The sequence below is a fragment of the Oikopleura dioica genome, chromosome PAR (assembly GCF_907165135.1).
Source record: "Oikopleura dioica chromosome PAR, OKI2018_I68_1.0, whole genome shotgun sequence".
In the NCBI taxonomy this organism is placed as follows: domain Eukaryota; kingdom Metazoa; phylum Chordata; class Appendicularia; order Copelata; family Oikopleuridae; genus Oikopleura; species Oikopleura dioica.
In genome coordinates, this window is record NC_137293.1 from 1,246,406 (window position 1) to 1,266,586 (window position 20,181).

At 39.5% G+C, this 20,181-nt stretch overlaps 8 protein-coding genes across 8 annotated transcripts; 4 read left to right on the plus strand and 4 right to left on the minus strand.

Annotated features, from left to right (window-relative positions):
* The first annotated feature begins 1,203 nt into the window (after positions 1 to 1,203).
* On the plus strand, positions 1,204 to 6,623 carry LOC145705131 (beta-mannosidase-like). The gene is made up of 6 exons (XM_081782587.1): positions 1,204 to 1,407; positions 1,451 to 3,047; positions 5,018 to 5,145; positions 5,190 to 5,714; positions 5,761 to 6,078; positions 6,126 to 6,623. The coding sequence occupies exons 1-6, from the start codon at positions 1,339 to 1,341 to the stop codon at positions 6,336 to 6,338; spliced, it is 2,850 nt and encodes a 949-aa protein (XP_081638713.1). The 5' UTR covers positions 1,204 to 1,338; the 3' UTR covers positions 6,339 to 6,623.
* On the plus strand, positions 3,363 to 5,007 carry LOC145705134 (dolichyl pyrophosphate Glc1Man9GlcNAc2 alpha-1,3-glucosyltransferase-like). Its single transcript, XM_081782590.1, has 6 exons — positions 3,363 to 3,557; positions 3,598 to 3,792; positions 3,961 to 4,427; positions 4,466 to 4,628; positions 4,669 to 4,739; positions 4,782 to 5,007. Exons 1-6 carry the CDS (start codon positions 3,501 to 3,503, stop codon positions 4,981 to 4,983), a joined length of 1,155 nt encoding a protein of 384 aa, XP_081638716.1. The 5' UTR covers positions 3,363 to 3,500; the 3' UTR covers positions 4,984 to 5,007.
* Positions 6,624 to 6,691: 68 nt separating the features above from the next.
* Positions 6,692 to 7,847, minus strand: LOC145701068 (protein SSUH2 homolog). The gene is given in 6 exon segments (XM_081778295.1): positions 6,692 to 6,790; positions 6,837 to 6,935; positions 6,975 to 7,376; positions 7,378 to 7,442; positions 7,529 to 7,688; positions 7,728 to 7,847. Coding segments are annotated over 6 exon segments (945 nt in total).
* A 1,053-nt stretch (positions 7,848 to 8,900) lies between these two features.
* On the minus strand, positions 8,901 to 10,562 carry LOC145705133 (protein SSUH2 homolog). The gene is made up of 6 exons (XM_081782589.1): positions 10,190 to 10,562; positions 9,926 to 10,122; positions 9,653 to 9,883; positions 9,217 to 9,612; positions 9,071 to 9,169; positions 8,901 to 9,029 (listed from the first exon to the last, which is right to left on the minus strand). The coding sequence occupies exons 1-6, from the start codon at positions 10,332 to 10,334 to the stop codon at positions 8,931 to 8,933; spliced, it is 1,167 nt and encodes a 388-aa protein (XP_081638715.1). The 5' UTR covers positions 10,335 to 10,562; the 3' UTR covers positions 8,901 to 8,930.
* Positions 10,563 to 10,778: 216 nt separating this feature from the next.
* LOC145704459 (uncharacterized) lies at positions 10,779 to 12,495 on the minus strand. Its single transcript, XM_081781914.1, has 7 exons — positions 12,236 to 12,495; positions 12,097 to 12,193; positions 11,871 to 12,012; positions 11,559 to 11,831; positions 11,315 to 11,519; positions 11,023 to 11,272; positions 10,779 to 10,980 (listed from the first exon to the last, which is right to left on the minus strand). Exons 1-6 carry the CDS (start codon positions 12,410 to 12,412, stop codon positions 11,150 to 11,152), a joined length of 1,017 nt encoding a protein of 338 aa, XP_081638040.1. The 5' UTR covers positions 12,413 to 12,495; the 3' UTR covers positions 10,779 to 10,980; positions 11,023 to 11,149.
* Positions 12,496 to 13,622: 1,127 nt separating this feature from the next.
* On the plus strand, positions 13,623 to 14,348 carry LOC145701069 (uncharacterized). Its single transcript, XM_081778296.1, has 3 exons — positions 13,623 to 13,919; positions 13,961 to 14,046; positions 14,092 to 14,348. Exons 1-3 carry the CDS (start codon positions 13,747 to 13,749, stop codon positions 14,346 to 14,348), a joined length of 516 nt encoding a protein of 171 aa, XP_081634422.1. The 5' UTR covers positions 13,623 to 13,746.
* Positions 14,349 to 14,457: 109 nt separating this feature from the next.
* LOC145703713 (activin receptor type-1-like) lies at positions 14,458 to 16,626 on the plus strand. The gene is made up of 7 exons (XM_081781105.1): positions 14,458 to 14,612; positions 14,705 to 15,270; positions 15,313 to 15,382; positions 15,450 to 15,748; positions 15,789 to 16,032; positions 16,077 to 16,232; positions 16,273 to 16,626. The coding sequence occupies exons 1-7, from the start codon at positions 14,512 to 14,514 to the stop codon at positions 16,526 to 16,528; spliced, it is 1,692 nt and encodes a 563-aa protein (XP_081637231.1). The 5' UTR covers positions 14,458 to 14,511; the 3' UTR covers positions 16,529 to 16,626.
* LOC145701070 (annexin A13-like) lies at positions 16,540 to 19,703 on the minus strand. Its single transcript, XM_081778298.1, has 9 exons — positions 19,604 to 19,703; positions 18,633 to 18,851; positions 18,522 to 18,567; positions 18,386 to 18,471; positions 18,114 to 18,193; positions 17,968 to 18,071; positions 17,708 to 17,926; positions 16,868 to 16,932; positions 16,540 to 16,827 (listed from the first exon to the last, which is right to left on the minus strand). The coding sequence occupies exons 1-9, from the start codon at positions 19,672 to 19,674 to the stop codon at positions 16,614 to 16,616; spliced, it is 1,104 nt and encodes a 367-aa protein (XP_081634424.1). The 5' UTR covers positions 19,675 to 19,703; the 3' UTR covers positions 16,540 to 16,613.
* Between the last annotated feature and the right edge of the window lie 478 nt (positions 19,704 to 20,181).

The following is a 20,181-nucleotide window of genomic DNA, read 5'->3' on the forward strand; positions in this document are numbered from 1 at the left end:
TTTTGTCGTGCAACGATGAGTGATAGGCCTTAGATTTTATAAAATAATAATTGCTTCAAAACTCACTTCACACATATTGTTGGTTAGGCAATAATCACCAACCATAATGCGCTCAAAATGATTCCACTTCGATTGATTCTCCCAGTATAGTAAGACCGGAGGAGAAGAAGAACATCGACTGTAAGTGGCAGCAACTGCAGTTTTAATCTCTTGGTACGGCGGATTAGAGAAAGGAGGCTCCATTGAAAACAGATTTTTATTTGCGAATGCGGCCCTTTTGCCCTGCACAGTACCGATTTCCTATGCTGATTACAGTCACTTGCTCCCCTGGGCGATGATTGATAAGCCGCGTTGTGCTGAGAGAACGCTCCAGCTGTTATCATTTTTAAAAATCTGGTCTGGGTGGCCGACTCACCTTCCATTCCCCCATATAGCCGTTCTCAAGGCACTTTCGTAGCGCCGAAATGTGGCGATAAAATTTTTTCATTTCAAGACAGGTCCTACCTAAAATTATGTCTAGAATTCGATTCTGATGTTTTTGAAAATTTTTTTCACAGAAAATTTCTCTGTGGAGCGATTTGAAATCTTACGATCACTTTTTCTCGAAATTTTTCTATTAAATCGCTAAAATAAAACCGTGTCTTATTATGAATAACTGCTAATCTATCTTCCTAGGGCCTCAAAATTTCAAAACCCGAGCAAATTTTCATTCTAGCGTCTTCTTCTTTTTGGCTTTTCTTTTTCATAAATGCTGCGTTCAGGGCGCTCGACCAATCAGCACGCTCTTTCACATGCGCGCCTCACCGCGCGATGGAGGAGGGCGCCCAGCGCAGCAAACCAGCGCGCTGTTTGACGCTTCGGCTTACTCAAGTAAGCCTCATAAAAATGGCTCTAGAATCATAAATAATTGGAATCTATTAAATTTAAGACCCTAGGAATGTAGAGAAAGGTCCAAATTTTTAATTTATCAAAAAAACTCGACCGATTTAATGGAAAATTCCCGAGAAAAAGTGATCGTAAGATTTAAAATTGCTCTAGAGAGAAATTTTTCCATGAAAAAATTAAAAAAAACATTAGAATCGGGTTTCTTAGGCAATTTTAGGTAGGGTTCCTTTTGAAATGAAAAAAATTTATCGTCCCCTTTTGGCGCTACGAAAGTGCCTTGAGAACGGCTATATCCTTAAATCTTTATCTTCGAACTTCTCTTCCTTTTTGCCCGCGCCAATCAGGGGCGCCCTGATGGAAATATTCCCACGCCACCAAAAATGAAAAACCCGCACTAAATTATGAATATGCGACAAAACCATCAATTCAAGAGGTAACTTAAGAGAAAGAAGAATGGTGCTGCTAATTTCTTTATTCATCGTTATTTCAATATGTAGTGGTTATTCAATTTCTTCAGCAAAGGTTAGTTCTCTTCGATTTTTTCTCCCTCCAAATTGCTCTTTAGACTTCAAACTTGACTTTCACTGCCCAGAAAAAGCTCCATTCATGCACAAGCCTGACGCCAATCTCCATCTATTCCTGCTATTTATCCAAATTTCCCGAAGAGAACATCAACTACAGAACTAACGACGCGAAGCTCCAATGGATCGGAAATACAAGAGCAACTTATGAAGCAGAAATCGACGCTTCTTCGACCTCTAAATTTGCTTTTCTTGAGCTCAGAAGCATCGATACAGTCGGAGAAATCTTCTGGAACGGCGAGAAAATAGGACATGTCGCGAATTCTTTCAGAAGATATCTTCTCGACGTTTCTTCTCGAATCCTTCCAAAAAATCATTTGCAAATCGACCTCTCTCCTCCAATTTCTTCAGCGAAAAAACTTGCCGAAAAGGATCAAATTCCCCAATTTCCCGAATGCCCCGTCCCGGCCCAAACGAACGGTCAATGTCATATCAACATGCTTCGTAAAGCACAGTACTCATTTTCATGGGACTGGGGACCGTCTTTGCCCGATTCTGGCATTAACGAGGAGCCAAAGCTAATTTCTTTCGATTTCTCAATGATTTACGATGCTAAATTGAACCTGCTGACGAAATATTCCGATGTTCAGCAAACTGTTCAACTTCAACTGCTCATTCTCCATCCAAACTCTAAAGAGGCGCCAAATGGAGAGATTCAAGTCAGTTTCGAGCCTTCTCTTCCTTTTGATTTAGGAGAAATTATCTACGAAAAATTCGAGGGTGATAAAAACTTGTGGAAAGCAACGGCAGATCTGTCCATTTCAATCATGGACATTAACTGGTGGTGGCCACATGAGATGGGAAAACAAGACCTGTATTCTGTACAATTTTCCTGGATCCCTGAAAAAGGAGAAAAATCAACGATTGAGAAAGAATTCGGCTTCAGATCCGTCGAACTCGTTCAGGAACAACTTCCAGATGGCCGTTCTTTCTACTTCAAAATCAACGAAAAACCGATTTTTATGAGTGGCAGCAATTGGATTCCCAGCGCCTCTTCCATCGCCAGTTTCGACAACTTGTACGAAGACAATCTTCAATCCGCCGTCGAAGCTGGAATCAAAATTCTACGCGTCTGGGGAGGTGGAATCTACGAGCAAGACGCTTTCTATTCATTGGCTAATCGTCTCGGGATCATGATTTGGCAAGATTTCATGTTCACTTGTTCGACGTACGAAAACGACTCCGAATTCTTGAATTCTGTCGAGAAAGAAGTTTCTGATCAGATTTGGCGATTGAGCTCGAATCCGTCTGTTATTGCCTGGGCTGGAAACAACGAAAACGAAGCTGCTTTGGCGACGAACTGGTGGAGTATCCCAGAAGAAAAGATGAACCTCTATTTCGGGCAGTACCGAGATTTGTACACCAATACAATCCAGAACACTGTCATCAAAGAAGGTCTTTCATCTCCCTTTTTTCTTTCAAGCCCAAGCAATGGAAAGGAGTCGGAACTTTCGCCATTTGGAATCGCCAAGAATCCATACGACCCAAACTACGGCGACGTTCACTTCTACGATTACAAATCAGACTGTACTGATTGGCGAAACTTCCCAAAGACTCGATTTGCCTCGGAATTCGGCTATCAGGACTAGGAGTGGCTCATGATTTTTATTTTTGACTTTTTAGCAAGTGATAGTCGAGACAAACGAAAAAAATAATTGAATTTTAGAATGGACTTTTGGGATTGTACTGGAATTTTCTTGATTTTAAGCGGCTTCAAAATCTTATTGGCGCAGAAGTACGACCTGTATCATTCTACTGACTTTGATGTTCACAGAAACTGGCTGGCAATCACTCATTCGAAGCCGATCTCAGGAAGAGTTAATCACCTTCTGCTCAAAGAAGTGCATCTGAAAGCATGAAAAACTCTGAAAAGAATGGTATTTTGAAGCAACATCCGAGTGGACGCTTGACTACCCGCCGTTCTTTGCGTATTTTGAGAAGATTTTGTCGAAATATGCTGCGAAATTCGACCCACTTCTTGTGAAGATCCAAAAAGATCCCATTTCAACAGACTATGTTGTTCTTTTCCAGAAGATGTCAGTCGTTCTCACCGATGTTTTCGTCCTTTTTGGAGCCTATTTCTTTTGCAAGGTAATAACCGTCTTTCGAGCTTGACTCATTAAATTTTTAGAGCTTCAAATCCAGGAATAATAACTTGGAAGTGGCCTTTCTTATAATCTGCAATGCTGCTTTGTTCGTCATCGACCACATTCACTTTCAATACAACGGGATGATTATCGGACTGCTTCTTTGCTTCCTCGCAGCGTTTTTCGATGGCAAACTGAAGACTGCTGCGTTTCTTTTTTCATGTTTGCTTCACTTGAAGGTAAGATGAAGATTATTGAAGCGAGAGCTTATGAAGCTATTATTAACGAATTTTGCTCAAATATTTAGTTAGAAAATTCATGAAACCAAAATTTCAAAATATCAAATTTCTTTTATTGAAAATCGCATTTTAAATGCCATAAATTATGGCTCGTAAATCGTTTCCTAGCATCTGTTTCTCTACGTCGCTCCTTTCGTCGGAATCGCATTTCTTCAGCAACTCAACTCTTCTCGATTACGAAGCGGTCCAAAAGCTGCTCTTAGCCAATTCATCTCGATTGCCCTCATCGTCATTTCCGTCTCATCAGTTTCCCTCTTTCCATTTCTTTCACAACTGGACCAGCTTGTGTCTCGACTTTTTCCATTCAAACGCGGCCTGACACACTCCTACTGGGCAGGCAACTTCTGGGCCCTCTATAACTTCTTCGACCTCATCCTTGCGCGCTTTGGGGGTATGAAATCGGGCCTGACTTCTGGACTTGTCGGCGAATTTTCTCATCAAGTGCTGCCGAATGTTCCTCCTCTCGCTACTTTTATCCTGACTTTTGCTTCGATGATTCCTGCTCTTTTCAAGCTCTGGAATAAGCCAGAGAAGAAGACGTGGATTCTATCCTTTTGCTCAATCGCTCTATCCAGGTTTGAAATCTCTACAAAGCTTCTTCTATTTTTCTTAGCTTTTTATTCGGCTGGCATGTGCACGAAAAGGCAATTCTTCTAGCGCTCGTGCCTGCAAGTGGGCTGATGCTTCTGGAGAAAAATCTCTTCAGAATTTTCGGGATATTGATGGTCGCTGGTGTTTCCGGTGTTTTGCCCTTGATTTACACTGAATTTGAACAGGTAGGGAAAGAAATTTGACAGCTCTAGAACTCTATTTAAGTCGATTGTGATCCCGATTTTCATCCTCTACTTGCTGACGACATTGTTGTTCTTTCAAGCTGACTATCAAAAGTAAGCTCAGAATGAGTTTTTCTTACTCAATTGTCTGATAAGGATGCATCTCCTGGAAAAGCTCTACATCATCAGTTCCGTCCCAACCGTCGCTTTCGTGCAAATCTGGTCCAAACTTCTGCTTCCTTCTCTGCCATTTCTCCCGCTTCTAATTCAATCTCTTTACACCGCTCTTGGGGTTCACTACTCCTTCATTCTCATCAACCTAGAACTATTTTCTGTAGACGTCAAAAAGCTTCAATAGAACTCTTAAAAAACTAAATCATGAGCCAACAATAAGAGCTGGGGATTAATTTCGTCGATTGAAAATGTCACGGCAAGTGGAGACAGGTTCTTTGGGTCGAATTGGGCCACACAAAGAAATCATCATCAGGACGGAAACGAGCAGATTCTCGGCTTCATTACTGTAAGTTTCAAGTTGAAATAGAATGAATTGACGATTTTTTCTAGCAATTTTTCGGCGACCAACCTTGGATAAAAAATCAATCAGAAGATGCCTTCTGGAACTTTGTCTATCTATCACAAACTGTTCAAAGCATCTGTACATCGTCTCAGGCGAACTTCTACCGCTCCAGAGCTGGGCTAAAAGGAACCATGGGCGCGCTGTACTGGCAGCTAAATGATGTCTGGCCGACGGTTTCGTGGAGCTCCCTCGATCATTCGAAAAACTGGAAGCCGCTGCATCACCAAATCAAGAAAAGTTTCAACTCTGATTTATCCCTTATCACAAACGTCAACGAAAACGATCAGCTGGAAATCTATGCTGTTTCTGACAACGAGGCAAAGAGGGGAAGACTGAAAGTGCAGACGAGATCTTGGACGAGTTTCGAAGTTTCGGGCGAAGAAGATCTTGGCGAATTCGAACTGAAAATGCTCGAGAGTAATTTGCTGGTGACCAAGAATGTCGGCTATCTTTTGAATAAGATGAACTGCCCTTATGGAAAATGGAATGAGTGCTTCTACACCGTCACTTTTGTAAGTTGCCTTTTCAAAAAAATCATTAATGTTTCCCTATTCCAAGAAAACTGATGAAGACAAGCTATTTTCAACCTGGCAATCCTCCGTCCCAATCCGCGAAATTCATACATTCAATCATCTGAATGCCAGCATTTCCATCTCCTCTTGCGAAGAAAAAATTGACAAGAGTCTTCAGCTGACACTAGAATCTGCTTTGCCACAGCCTTTCGTCTGGCTTGAAACGAAATTTCGAGGAAAGTGGGATGAGAACTTTTTGCTGATCACCGAAAAACTGACATCTGTGACTTTCAAGCCAGCCGGGGTGGAGTCCATTTCTTGTGACGATTTCCTCAAGAATACGAAGATTTTCTACCCATCAAAGGTAAACCTTGCCCTCTGGTAGAACATCTCCTGAATTCTCAATTTCAGGTTCTTGTCGAGCCACCAAAGCCGTCTGAAACAAATCGTGCAAAACTCATCTTCGTTATATTTTCCATTCTCATCGCTGTTAGTTGTATTGCCTGTTGTTTCGCCTGCATGTGTTCGGGAGCGGGGAAAGAAAAAATCGAGCAATCCCGAAATTTGAAATTTGGAAAACTGCCTCCAAGAGTCGCAAATAGAAGAAAATATCGTCAACTGTAAGAAACATCTGCATTATTTTATAAAAAAGCGAGCCATTTATCAACAAACAAATTGAAAGAAAAGTTACTGAAAAAATCATAATTATTCTCTTTCAACTTTCTTTTTATATTTTATCACACGTTTGCTCTTCAAGAATCATAATTTTTTAACAACTTATAAGCAAAGTCCGAGACTGCGGTGTCTTTACATTCGCAGTCATCGGAACTTGCAACGTACCTAAATTACTTTTTTTAACCTCCTTTTAGAGTTTTTTCCTCGATTGGAGGCCGTTTCCAAAAAAAAATAGAAAGCATCCAACTCTCAAATTGATGTGAATTCTGTTTATAAGCAGTGTAAGCATGCTCAAGGGAAATTTACATGGTAGAACACGAACATTTATTACAGCAGGCGCAGTTGTTACAGCAAGCTCCATCTTTACAATTGCAACAGCAACAACATTGAGAATCGTAGTCCTAATAGAGTTAAATCGTAATTTCTCGAATCATTTTTAAAACGTACATTCGACCAAATAAGCTCGTTATTTCCCATAATCCAATACCTTCCATCTTTTTCTCCTTTTTTGTATCTTATTTCAAAGACAGGAACTGAGTCCAGTTGCTAGAAATACTCTCAAATCAGCAAGAAAACCAAACGTACATGGGCTTGTCGCCAGACTCGTCGATCAGGCCAGTTGGTCCGATGCTCGTGAACAAGTTTCGCCGAGTTTTCATTTACTGAATTTTCCCTAAAATTCTGGATCCAACCAACAGCACTGTTTGATTCTTGAAACAAACATGTTCCCGTGGCTTTCATAATTTCTTTATCCGGCAAGTCCGTTTCTTCATGAACAAAGTTGCTTTTCTCAGTTTCAAACTTTACAACAAGCATGAAGAAGTGCTTTACTCTTCCCTCTCCTTCACACATGCTACATAATTTGCGCCCATCGCCATTGCAACTTCCACACCATCGTCTATCCCTGCCACTACCTTAATATTTGCAGTGATCAATCAAAAAAATTGTAAATTTACCGGATCTCCCACTTCCACGACAACTCGAGCACCTTAGTTTTTCCTCGGCCATCGCATTTCGAGCAAATCTGTAGCAAATTACTGCGATCAGTTTAATCTTTGTAAAACTCACCTTAACATGCTCAGTATGAGGTATTTTCTCCTTTTCCTTCCCATTGCCTTTCCATTCGATTTCATCTTGACATTTCTCATCTTTCGGTTTCTTCATTTCTGGCCTATCTATCTCGATTGCCCAAGGATCTGGTTGTGGACCATTTTCAGGGCCATCGACAAAACCACCAGTGTAGTAGGGCTCATAAGACCATTCCGTGTACCTCAGTTCTGTCCAGCTCGTCAAACGATACTAAAGCTCGTGAAAAAATGTGCACTTGCATCAACTTACCTTGTACGCTGTCGAAGGCTCGACTGAAATAATTTTCATCTTGTTTATCGGCCCCTTTCCCCAGCAGCAGTTCTGATCAACATAGTCTTCAAGGCATTTGATTGCGATATTCTCATCCATCGTCAATTTTTCGGTAGACGCTTGTTATGTCCCCGAAGGTCCCGAATGTCCCCGAATGTCCCGAATGTCCCCGAATGTCCCCGAATGTCCCCAATGTCCCGAATGTCTCCGTCGGATCATGCAAAAATAGTGCAAAATAAGAACTCAATAACAACTTTTTCGTCTCTAGAACGTTATTGTTTTGGCAAAATGTCAAAAAGAAGGAAGCGCTCCGCGCAATTTGTGGTAGAAAAATCATTGAATTTAGCAAAATCATCGTCTCTAGAACAAAATTGTTAAGAAAAAAATTCTTTTTTTCCCTATGAAAAGGTTTTTCTTTTTTTTTTGGCCTTTTTAAAAAAAAAGTCGGGGACATTGGGGACATTCGGGACATTCGGGGACATAACAAGGACGTTCCAATTTTTCACCCCAGGAGCTTGCATCGGGATGCTCTAACTCGCCAGCTGATGGGCCGGAAGGAGGGACCGTATCTTAATGTACTCATAATTTTTCGTTTAAACATCTTAATATAATAATTTTGTATAAAAGGTAAGTTTACTTGTAGCCCATTCATATGATGGCAGTTCAGCATCGTGCGGTAATAACGAGGGGTCTTGATTTTCCTCTGAATTCTCTTGGATAAACGGTTGATTCTGTTCATTATATTCCGGAAGCTGAGTGTCCGGTGAAGATGCAACACCCATTCTTGGCTTGTTTGGTGAAAGCGCGATTCAAGTAGCCTAGCAGAGGCGGGTAAGAATTGTATTTCCAAGATGACCTAATGTTGCTCTCTTATTTTCTTTGAGGTCAAGGCGGAGACAACGCGGTTTATTCAAATGTTGAATTTTTTATGACGAGAGTAGAGCTAGAACGTGCTTCTGAACGTGACTCTGATAGTGAAGGTGCATATCTTTTTGTTATCGGTGCTATAATCTCTTCTTACTCAAACTTTCAATAAAAAATATAACAAGTATTCGTGTTTTTAAAGAATCAAGCTTAAACAATTATTTATACGATCTTAAATATAGATTCTTCATTGAAATTGAAGAAGAAAGAATTTTTACGATTTTCTAATGTATTAGCAGTGTCAGTATATGAATGAATTTACATGATGGCACAGGAACATTTATTGCAGCAGGCGCAGTTGTTACAGCAACCTCCATCTTTGCAATAGCAGCAGCAGCAACATTGAGCATCGTAGTCCTTAGAATCAAATTTTTTTCAATTAACTAATTAGGACTTACATCTGACCAGATTAGTTCGTTATTTCCCATAATCCAGTACCGCCCATCTTTGTCCCCTTTTTTGTATCTTATTTCAAAGACCGGCACCGAGTCGAGTTGCTATTAAAATATTTTTAACTAATTAAGAAAGCTTATTAATAATATACATGAGCTTGTCGCCAGACTCGACGATCCGGCCATTTCGTCCGATGTTCGTGAACGAGTTTTGCGGAATTGTCGTTCACAGAATTGACTCTAAAATTCTGGATCCATCCGACAGCAAAGTTCGACTCTTGAAAAAGACAAGTTCCCGTCGCTTTCATGATTTCCTCATCAGGCAAGTCCGTTTCTTCATGAATAAAGTGGTCTTTTTCTGTTTCAAAATTGACAATAAGCATGAGAAAGTGTTTCAGTCGGCCTGTTCCGTGACAAGTCGTGCATCTCCGGCGGCCACTACCATGACAAGTTGAGCATCTTCGCTTATTATCGCCAACGCCGCTTTCTCCACTTCCATGACACATTGAGCATCTTATTCTTCCTCTTCCGTGGCAATGCCAACAAATCTGAAACAGATAAAAATCGTCCATTCTATTGAATACCGACCTTAACATGCTCAGTGTGTGGTATCTTCCTTTTTTCTTTGCCTTTTCCTTCCCATTCGACTTCATCTTGACTTTTCTCATCTTTCGGTTTCTCCAATTGCGGTCTCGGAATTTCGATTGACCAAGGATCTGGCTGCGGTCCATTTTCAGGACCGTCGACAAAACTGCCCCAGTGATAGGGCTCATGTGCCCATTCCGTGTATCTCTTCTCCGTCCAGCTGGTCAGTCGATACTAGAGTGAATAGAAAATCATTCTAATTCTTCAATATGCTACCTTGAAAGCCATAGAAGGCTCGACAGAAATAATCTTCATCTTCTTCATCGGCCCTTTTCCCCAGCAGCAGTTCTCGTCAATATAATCTTCAAGGCACTGAATCGCGGTATTTTCATCCATCGTAAATTTCTCATCCCAGGAGCTTGCGTCTGGATGTTCTAACTCGCCAGCTAAGGGAGCAGAAGGAGGCACCATATCTAATTTTGATGATTATTTTGTAAATCATATTTTAATACAATATAGTTGAATTAAAGAAAGCTTTACTTGTAGCCCACTCATAAGAAGGCAACTCAGCATCGTGTGGTAAATGCGACGGGTCGTGATTCTCCTCTGGTTTCTCTGGGATAAATTGTTGATTTTGCCCATCGAATTCCGGAAGCGGATAGCCAGGCAGAGGAGGGGCACTCATTCCTGGATTATTTGGTGGAGGATATGGATAAGGCGGTGCCGATTGGTCTGAGGATGATGAAGATTGAGTTGAACCTCCCTAATTTAATGAGTATTGATTTTCTCTTCAAATTTCCTGAGTTAGCAAAAGCAGGGTTCACGTAGCCTGGTTGAGGCGGGAAAGATCAATATTTTTCGTCTGGGCGCCCCATTGTTTTTTCTCTTATTTCGTTTAGGTCAAACCAGAGACGAGGCGGTTAATTCAAATGACAAAAAATGAAAGCAGAATGAAATTACTTCTGAACGCGTCTCTAAGAATCAATATTTATATTTCGCACATTCACTGAAGCTTGAACTTTTGTCTCCTTCGTTCTGCCAAAGATCGTAAAAGGGAGCTTATGATCTAGAAAAAAAAAGTTTTGACACTGTTGATCTTATGTTTTATTGCTGGTTTTTCATCTTCATCTTGAGATTATACAAATGAAAATTGTGCATGAAACAGAAATAAAGCCGGAAAGAATAAAAAATACAGCAATAATAAGCCTTCGATCGAGTTTCAGAAAGACGCCCATTCCAGTATTTTCTTCAAAAGAACGGAGAGTTAGCTCAGGAGGTCTCTTATAAGGCATTATCCTGAATTTTTCAATTTCTGGATATTCTTCGATGACCTAAAACTTCCTTAATCAAAGAGTTAAGTTATCCCTTTGGACCTTCATGCACATTGTGTACGCTTGAGTTAACTTAGTCGTCGATCTTAGTTTGTTATCTTTGCCTCGAACTGTGTACTATCGCAAGGTAAAATAAGCCTTTTTTGAAATTTATAATTTTAGACTTATTTTACTCCTCCTTGTATGGGAAACCATAGCGTCTTTTAGCCTCTGGAATATAATGTTCAAAACTAAGTTGCAGCCATGTTCTTGCGAGATTTTCTTCCGGAAGATCCTCCTTGAACAGTAGTCGCTTAGAACACGAATGTAATCATGAAGCTTGATTATTTCCTACTGGTCCGCCGAGCAGCTCAGCTGCTGTGAAATCTCCCATTGGACTTGACTCTAGCTCCCAAATATTAATATCTTTTTGGTACCCATTGAGCCATAAAATATCAACTGAAATTCTGGGAAGAATATATTCCTTGTAGTAAGCAGTATTCATCGTTGATGGGTGATGAAGCGTTGAATCTTCTGACTTGCATTGCGCCGCTGCGTCTCTGAACAAGATTTTAGTGATAAACAGAGTGTTTTCTTACAGTATTCTTCGAGGAGAGCGGTTCAAAATCCAACGAAACTCATGAGAATTAATATTTATTTCCTTCAAGCTAGACTCAGTCAAGATATGATCATCATAAATAAAATCCCCATAAAGCTCAATAAAAGTCTTGTTCAAAAAAGTCTTGAGGGCAAAATCTCTATTATCATCCTCGCAGAGAAAACTCCCAATCGTTCGGTTGTCGCAAATATTGAAAAGCAAGGCATCAGAGTATTCCGTGTATTCACGCATAAGGCACAGTCCAAAGTCTTCTCTAAAATGAAGATGTTTTTTTGTAATTAAGATTTTTAACCTTGGAAGCGGATGATGCTGGGTGTCCATTGAAAAGCCGTCTGAGGAATCAAATCTTGAAGACCAGCTGATGTTAGGAGCAAGGTTATCATAATGAGTGAGCCAGTCATCTTTTCCACCAGGAATTTCTGTCCGCGTGATTCCTGCAACCAAAAATGATCAGATTTCATTTTTTTCATGAAAAAATATGTACATAGGTAATGTTTTTACAAATAAGGAAAAATTACCTGTATAAACTTCCCACTGAAAATTCTCTCCCTTTTGGTCTTTGAAAATAGCGATTGATTCATTCAAGTCCAACGGGTCTGGGAGTCTCATTCCCTTCTTGAAAGAAAAATTATGTTCGATTGTTTTTGGAAAATGTACCGATTTGCAAAGCTGATTTGCAGCATCTCGATGAAAGAAGTCACTGATGGGCCCCGTCACAGGGAGATACAACTCAATATGTCGATATTGTGTTTTGACGGAGCGGAAGGGTATTTTCTCGAGGACGTGATCTTGCGCGCTATAAGTTTCAACAAGAAAAATAAAGAAGAGGCGCATATTATAGTAAGAACGAATATGAGAGTTGAATATCTCAAATCAAACCGTCACGGCTCTTGAACAACAACATTATTTTCAGTCGTGTATTCAGTACAAAATTCAACATGAATCAGCTTGTCGAAAATTAAGGACCCCCGTCAGCAATTTTCCTCAAAAAATCGAAAATTTCAAAACAGCCGTATTTTGGCTTCGTAGTGTGGGTGGAAGTTAAATACATCGTTAAAACTTGTTTGGAGGAATTAAACCCTAGCCGGCCAAAAATGATTTTCTTCGGGTACCGGTCAAAAGGCGCCAAATATGGCGCCGCACCGTTTTTTTAATAGAAAAAATCAATATTTTTTCTTCAAAACTTTTGATAAATATATCAAAAATCATTTTTATCAATATAAGCATGGATTAATTTTAAAAATTCTAAGAAAATAATGAATCCGAAAAAAAATTCTCGCTAATGATCATTGACGAGAAAAAAGTCAAAAATTGATTTCGGTTGAAATAAACTAAATGATGTTTTTATCTGCTTGTTTTCCATATGAAAATCTTATTAGGGCATAAGAATGGAAAAATACTAGTTTTATAATATTTATTTCGTGAAAAACTAATCGCCCCGCTGCCGGGAAAAAGCTCGGGTACCGGTCAAAGGACGCCATATATGGAGTACCTCCTGTTATTACCCGGCGCCATATATGGCGCCTTGAGTTTTCGAGAGAATATGGCTCTGCCAACATTTTGGTCAATCTGAAATGGGTTAAAACCCTACCATTCGAAAGGCGATCGAAAAAAGGTCCTCAAAGTTGATTTAAAAATAAATTTTTTCTTCAACTTTTGGAGTTAAATGCGATTAAATGACCCTTGATCCAAAATTGGAGTACCTTGACCGGCTAAGGTTAAGCAAATCGGGACTTTTTCGTCATTTTTCGCCAAAAAGTCCAATTTTCAAACGCGATTTTGAAGGTGAAGGAGTCGAGATAGAGTCTATCTGATAGACCCCCAAAAAATGCAGCCTCAAAATCGTTTTTTTTTGACACGTAAAATCCATTTCCGGGGTCATAATTTTGAAATTCCGAAAATAAATTTTTCGAAAAAGTTCACGGGAGGGGGGGTCCTTACATGATCAATTTCTTTACATAACTTTAATTCCACAATGATTCATTGTCAATGAAATCAAGAGATCTAGCGATGAAATAGAAAGTCTGAAAAGTTGTCCTTTTGGTTAATTCTTCCTTGTCATCGTTCCTCGTTTCGCGGTGTTTTTACAACTTCTCCTCACTTGTAAACTCATGGTTGTAAAGAAAATATCCCTCATCGGCACATAAAAAGAGAAAAAAGTGACAATAATGTCGCGACGCGTAAAAAGTATTGTGGAACCTGAACTGCCGGAAAAAGAAGAGCCAGAAGAAGAAAAGCCTGAAGAGAAGAAGAAGAGTGCCAGGGTTGCTCAGAAGATAAGAACTTTGAACTCACAAGCGTTGAATTCTGCCTTGCTCGTTGGAAATTTCATAACATTAAAGTAGGCACTAGAATTTTTTTGTAAAAAAAATATTATTTCAGAAATGAAATTGAGAAGCTTGAGTACTGCGATGCTTACTGTCCGGATCAGTTTCATCAAGAATGCTACGACGCCCTTGAAGGCAAAGGTCTGATTTCGAACAACTTGTCTACTAGACATTTTATAATTTCAGCGCGGCTAAAAACCTATTGTCTTCGATACCCAATCCACTTTAAAATCGCGCTTTCAAGCATCAGCATCCTCCTTCAAGCCATTTACGGGATGATGGACATTTCGTTGATGGTTGAAAAGCGACAGGATGAAAACGCTGGACTTAATGAAGACGAGATGGAGGAGAAAATGCAGAACAGGACTACTTATACTTACTGCATCGGAACAATTGGGTTGTTCATTTCTGTAGTAAACTATCTTTTGACTGCTTTTGAATAAATATTCTGCTGGACGAATGAAATAGTTTTCACCGAAAAATGCAAAATCGACAGAATACATTCTGTCTGGAAAGATCCTCGAATGAACGCGCAGCTCTAAATAGCTAATTTCGCATCTAAAAGCAAACAAAAAGAGAAATCGAAACGTCCCTTAAAATGTACTGATGAAATTTGGAGTTTTGGAAATTTTGTTTCTTTCGTTGTTGCTGAGATGTGAGGGGACGAATATTTCATGTCATCATTTTGCTATTTCATATCCTAACAGGTAGAACTAAATTTGAATTGAATAAATATTACACAGTAAAAATTTCAACCAATATTTTTTGGAAATAAGGTCAAAAAAAAAGAAATTTTTAGTTCTGGAGAAATTACTGAAAACTACGATGACAAAGAGCGCACAAATTGTTACCAATGCTCTCGTAGAATCCGCAATTTTCGTACAGTTTCTGGCGAGGAACACGGAAAAAGTCATCGAAACAAAAACTGTACGTCTGAAAGATGTCACGTTTACATGGTTTTGTACGATTGCGTCGACACAAAGCCTCTTGGTGTGAATACGAGCGAATACGATTATCAGCGAGGAGAGCCGGAAGAATATTGCGACAGTGGAGATTATTGCTCGGAAAGAATGGAAAAGGCGCCGATTTTCAAGCACATGGAGATCTACCAAGAAAAATTAAATCGCAGATATCTTATTCTATGTATCTCGATATTGTTTGTAGGCCTCATCTTCTTGGTTGTGCGGAATAAGAGAATAAACGCAAAGAAGAAAAAACTGCTGGAAAACAAGGAAGAGGAACAAATCGCATTACACGATAAATGCCAACTGGAAAAAGAAGCTGAAGATAAATCGATTGATCTCTCGGGCTCTGGTGCTGAAATAAGCATTGATTTCACCGATGACTCCCTTCCTTTTCTATCAGGTTTTCTTTTCAACATGAAAAATTTTTTTAATGATTTTTAAGGATCTGGAGGGGGAATGCCAGCTTTAGGGAAAGAAACAATAGCCCAGCAAATAAAAGGGCTTGAAGAAATAGGAAATGGTGATCGATTTTAGTATCATAAAAATTGTTAATTTTAACCAAATTATTCATCATAAAACAGGGTCCGGACTTCATGGCTCAGTCTACCGCGCGCTTTGGCATGGAGAATTCATTGCAGTCAAAAAGTTTCAATCTTGGGATGACGAAAGCTGGAGACACGAGTTGGAGATTTTCAGGACTCAGATGATTTCTCATCGGAACATCTTGCGAGTCATCGCTGCCGCTTCCAGAGATAACGGGACAGCGACTGAAAGATGGCTCGTCACTGAATTTCATCCGCATGGATCGCTCTATGATTATTTGAGGACGCATAATCGAAGTTTGAAGCCGCCCCAATGTTTCAAGCTCTTGAATTCCTGTATGTTTTAATTCGATTGCTCGATTAAAATGATTTTAAGTGATGTGCGCCATCGAGCACCTTCACCGAACGATTCACACTCAAAAGCAAATCAATGGAGAAATGAAGACAATCAGCAAAATTGCCATTGTCCATCGAGACATCAAATCTAGAAATATTCTCGTCTCAAACGGCGGAGAATGCATTCTTGCCGACTTCGGTCTGTCTCTTCGACTGGATCAGTGGGAAGTGGACGAAAAAGACAAGCCTGACAACTTCTTCAGTAAAAAGATTGGAACGACAAGGTTTTTTCAAGGCGATTTTCGGGATTATCGGGAAACGTTTTTAGGTACATGGCTCCAGAAGTTCTGGGAGACACACTCGCTAGAGATTCGTTCGAGAATTACAAAAAGGCTGACATGTACTCGATTGCTCTGGTAATTTGGGAAATTCTCAGTCGTACACTTTTAAAGGGAATGGTCACTGATGACTTGTGCCCATACAAGTAAATTGCCTTCCTCAATCAATTTCCAAAAATGATTTAGCCAGCCATACACACGTGAGCTTGGAAATCTGCCCGATCCCTCAATTCCTCAAATGACAGACGTCGTCGTCCACCGCCGACAGCGGCCTATTATTCCTCATGAAATCGTTCGAGACCCGATTTTCAAGAAAGTGGCAAAACTGACAATGGAATGCTGGGATCCAAAACCAACAAATCGTCATTCTGCTTTACGGATGCTCAAATCTCTAAGAGAGATCGAAAAATTGTACAAAGAAGAGAATTTCAATGAAAAATGAATCGATGATTGTTTAAAGAAAGTTTTTTTTTTATAAACGTCATAAAGATCAAAATCTTGCTGTCGATTGTTAAAAATAAATTAAGTCAGTTTCGGTTGCCCTTGCATACAGCAAGCAGAAGTTTCTCTGCGTCTCCTCTGAATTCAGACTTGATTGCGTCTTCTAGAGTTCGTTTTCCACTGCCGAGCTTTTTGAATTCGGTCTTCACATTTTCGAGGCAGATTTCAGCAGTGAAAACCAAGTTCCAAATGACTGTGTCTTCGTCGGTTCCAGCTCCTTTCATGCCTTTATAAATTCGGCTAAAGGGCTTTAGTGAGAAAAAAAAAGAAAAAGTTTTACCTAGCGAAATAGTTTCCAGGATTTTTGGCAAGTTTGACGACAGTTTTATACGCGCTGCAGAGCTCCTAAAGATTACAAACGTCAATTTTCCCGAAGTCAGTAAAATTTCCTATCGTACAGTGTCAACAAGACACTTTGGAAACGTTATCAAAAATATTTATTGTCTCCAGAGAAACAAACCATCTTTCCTGTTCGAAAAGCACCCCGGTCGAATTCTTTTTGCGAGAAAAAAATGGATCAGCATATGATTTTAACGCTAGAAAAAATGATGAAAAAGATGGTGAAGAATGAGCTTCGTCTATTTGAATTACAAACTGGTATTCTTATGTCAACTTCAAATTCAAAAATATTTCTCGAACTATTCAAGATCTCTACGGTAGAATCGCAGAACTTGAAGCAAAAGTGAATAAGCTTGATCCTAACACCCAATTTACAAGTGATCATTCGAATGGAATAGGTACAAATCCCTCTTCTGGTGATTTTTTCGCAAAATATGAGAAGGTCTTTCAAGAAAAACTGGTTCCACTGCCAGTTAGAGATCCCAACCAGCTTACAAAAGACATTAAATTTGTTCCCGAGAGTGTCGGTAATCAGCTGCTTCAAGAAGCTCGAGTTTACGGGACAACAAGCCTAGAGCAGGGCACTAGTCTTGACGAAATGGAACGTCGCATGCAGAGGATGAAAAAAGCCTTGAACATGGAAGGTACTCAGTCTTTCTCAAAAAACTTGAAAATGTTAAGGATCACAACTTGGAATGAACTCAAATGGGGAATATTTTGTTCACGAATGATTTCGCAAAAATAAAATGATGCAAAAAATTAACATTTTTGATAAGTGTACCTTACTAGTTTCGCTCTCGATCATCTTTTCCATCAGAGTTCCCGTCTTCTTTTCAAAGATCAGGATAATTTCCCTCAATTGCACAAAAGATCGTCTAGCGAAGATCATCGAAAAGGTTTCTTCATCAGTTCCCCATTTCTTGGGACCAGCTTTGATAAGCAAATCAGCATCTCGCTCAGCAGCGGCTCGGTCAAGTGGCTGGTTTTCTTCTCGGGTACCCTGAGGAAAACATTTCCTTTTTGTTAATTTTTTTGATTTACCTGGAGCAAGCAGACCATGAATTTTTCGAAATCACCGCTGGTATCGCCCTTGACATCCTTTTCGAGGTCCCGGCCGAACTCCTTTTTGTACTCTTCCTTGATTTCTAAACATTTTTTTCATTTTCAAAGATGCCCAGCCAACTCACCAGTGATTCCTTTGTTGCTTTGCGAGCAAATAATCTCAATCAGCGTCGTTTCATCTGTCCCGGCTCCCTTAATTGCGGCCCTGAAAAAAGACAGTTACCGTCAAAACAAATCATACGTATCCAACTCTAATTTCTTTATTTACCGATGCACCCGATCTCTCGATAGAACAAAGGACGCAATATGTAACGAAATGCGTTGTTGGGCAATTAGTGTTTTGCATGATATTAATAGATTTAATTCGGAATATATCCGCTCTTCGAACAATTATTACCTCAGTTTGTGGGCAGCATGATTTTTTCGCGTTCGGCAGAGGGCTTTCAAGCCTTTTCGCAAATCGTTTCGCTTGATTTTTCGATTCTAAATGATATTGTTAAGGGAGTTTATTTGTTAATTCAGAGTTTAAGGACTAAATTTTTAATTGACATAATAAGGGTGTCACTATCAAAGCCTTTTCTAAGAACGAGAAAATATCGAATTTAACGTTCGATACCCCCTTAATTGAGGGATTATAAACTCACTTGTCCATCAAATCTGTTCCATAGCACCCTTTGTAAACCTTGACAATCTCCTGTATCTGCGCATTCGAATGGGTCGTGAAAACCTCAATGATCGGCTCTTCGTGAATTCCAATCGTTTTGGAGAAGCCTTTCTTCAGTTTCACAGCGGCTTCTTCATAATTCGGATTCCTCTTGGGCACAATTGTTCCACCGAAATTCATTTCCGTTGTGAACGTTGAGCTTAATTCAAGAGTTATTTTCGCTACAGTTTCTATCAAACTAAGGGTTAACCTAGATATCGAGAAGCTTGAAAATTGGTTAGATACCCTCAGTTTTGTGATCGGAAGAAAACGGCGGATTTCGAAGAGAACAAGTATGTTTCCAAAAGCAAGATTATTTAATATCTTCCGCTCGCGGAAAAGTGATAGTGAGCTATCTCCTGTAAGGAGCCGCACATTGAAGAGAATCCTTGACAAGTCTGCCGTCCCGATTGCGTCTTATGCAACTTATGCATGTTTGCGTTTTTTGATAAGGGACGGGAAAGTGGTGGAAAGAAAAAAGGGAAGGAAAAATAGAAAGTGCTTCCTTGATTATTTGAAGCAACTTGTAATTTAGCAAATAGACACTTAGTAATCCGGAAAAAAAAATAAAGGATAAGGATTTCTATTCATTGGAAAATGCTAATTTACAAGTGGAAACCCTTAAGATTCCTTTAGAACGCGGAGAAGGGATGAAAATTTGTCTTGAGGGAAAACCATATCTACGTCTTTTTTAGACTTTGTTTTGTGATTCATGACTCAATAAACGGGATTTAAAAGGGCAACGTTGAATTTTTTCTTAACATTAGCCTATCCAAAAGCCCCCGCAAGACCTCTACTTATCACGCTTTCGCTGGTTATGCCTATCGCCTATCTTGGGCGACGAAGTGCTATTTAATTTTTATCCTCATTTTAACATCAAATCCTCAAATCTCTCCACCCATTTTTCCTTACCTTTGAGAACTTCCCATCTTGTCTTCTTTTCGGTCGTCTTGGTCAGTTTTGAATTTGAATGGACTGTGCATCGACGCGATTTTTATAAAAGAATATTTACCGATCGTAAAACAATATTTTTTCTATGACGGCAAGACATTTGATTTTCCATATAAAGAACGCATTAGATTTTCTTCCTGCCAATTTCCTACACTTTTTCTTCCAAGAAAAACTCACTGGAAATTTTGATTAAGTATTGAGTCATTCAGGTTTTCCTACGTCTTGACGTCTTTATTTTTGGGCTATACTTATTTCTAAAAGAAGTTTCTGGTCATTTTTACGCGGCCAAGTTTGTTGCTAAATTTGGCATCGGTAATAAGTTTATAGATCATGTTGAGTAAAGCAAGTTTCAGAATTTAGATGGGCGAACATATTATGGGTCAACGGTAAGCTCATGCCTTGCTCAACGTTTATCTAATTACATCGATCTCGCAAGGAAAATAAATATCCTTCGTCAACTTTCACCTTGCTCGCCTTTTTTTCCTCAAATCTTAGCATTCTAGAGCTCAATTTTCAATCAATTTTTCATTGTCAAACAT

Coding starts and splice junctions, on each gene's coding strand:
- LOC145705131 (XM_081782587.1), top strand. CDS start 1,339: ATGGTGCTGCTAATTTCTTTATTCATCGTTATTTCAATATGTAGTGGT. Junction 5,146..5,189: donor AGATTCTCGGCTTCATTACT/GTAAGTTTCAAG, acceptor GATTTTTTCTAG/CAATTTTTCGGCGACCAACC. Junction 6,079..6,125: donor AGATTTTCTACCCATCAAAG/GTAAACCTTGCC, acceptor TCTCAATTTCAG/GTTCTTGTCGAGCCACCAAA.
- LOC145705134 (XM_081782590.1), top strand. CDS start 3,501: ATGTCAGTCGTTCTCACCGATGTTTTCGTCCTTTTTGGAGCCTATTTC. Junction 3,558..3,597: donor GAGCCTATTTCTTTTGCAAG/GTAATAACCGTC, acceptor TTAAATTTTTAG/AGCTTCAAATCCAGGAATAA. Junction 4,740..4,781: donor TTTCAAGCTGACTATCAAAA/GTAAGCTCAGAA, acceptor TTGTCTGATAAG/GATGCATCTCCTGGAAAAGC.
- LOC145705133 (XM_081782589.1), bottom strand. CDS start 10,334: ATGAGTGCCCCTCCTCTGCCTGGCTATCCGCTTCCGGAATTCGATGGG. Junction 10,123..10,189: donor TTCTTATGAGTGGGCTACAA/GTAAAGCTTTCT, acceptor CATCAAAATTAG/ATATGGTGCCTCCTTCTGCT. Junction 9,884..9,925: donor AGCCTTCTATGGCTTTCAAG/GTAGCATATTGA, acceptor TATTCACTCTAG/TATCGACTGACCAGCTGGAC.
- LOC145704459 (XM_081781914.1), bottom strand. CDS start 12,412: ATGCGCCTCTTCTTTATTTTTCTTGTTGAAACTTATAGCGCGCAAGAT. Junction 12,194..12,235: donor CAAATCAGCTTTGCAAATCG/GTACATTTTCCA, acceptor TTTTCTTTCAAG/AAGGGAATGAGACTCCCAGA. Junction 11,520..11,558: donor CGCTCTCCTCGAAGAATACT/GTAAGAAAACAC, acceptor AATCTTGTTCAG/AGACGCAGCGGCGCAATGCA.
- LOC145701069 (XM_081778296.1), top strand. CDS start 13,747: ATGTCGCGACGCGTAAAAAGTATTGTGGAACCTGAACTGCCGGAAAAA. Junction 13,920..13,960: donor GGAAATTTCATAACATTAAA/GTAGGCACTAGA, acceptor ATATTATTTCAG/AAATGAAATTGAGAAGCTTG. Junction 14,047..14,091: donor CGACGCCCTTGAAGGCAAAG/GTCTGATTTCGA, acceptor TTATAATTTCAG/CGCGGCTAAAAACCTATTGT.
- LOC145703713 (XM_081781105.1), top strand. CDS start 14,512: ATGAAATTTGGAGTTTTGGAAATTTTGTTTCTTTCGTTGTTGCTGAGA. Junction 15,383..15,449: donor ATAAAAGGGCTTGAAGAAAT/AGGAAATGGTGA, acceptor TCATCATAAAAC/AGGGTCCGGACTTCATGGCT. Junction 15,749..15,788: donor TTTCAAGCTCTTGAATTCCT/GTATGTTTTAAT, acceptor AATGATTTTAAG/TGATGTGCGCCATCGAGCAC.
- LOC145701070 (XM_081778298.1), bottom strand. CDS start 19,674: ATGCACAGTCCATTCAAATTCAAAACTGACCAAGACGACCGAAAAGAA. Junction 18,852..19,603: donor AAGATGGGAAGTTCTCAAAG/GTAAGGAAAAAT, acceptor TCTTGAATTAAG/CTCAACGTTCACAACGGAAA. Junction 16,933..17,707: donor TCGAGAGCGAAACTAGTAAG/GTACACTTATCA, acceptor TGTAATCTTTAG/GAGCTCTGCAGCGCGTATAA.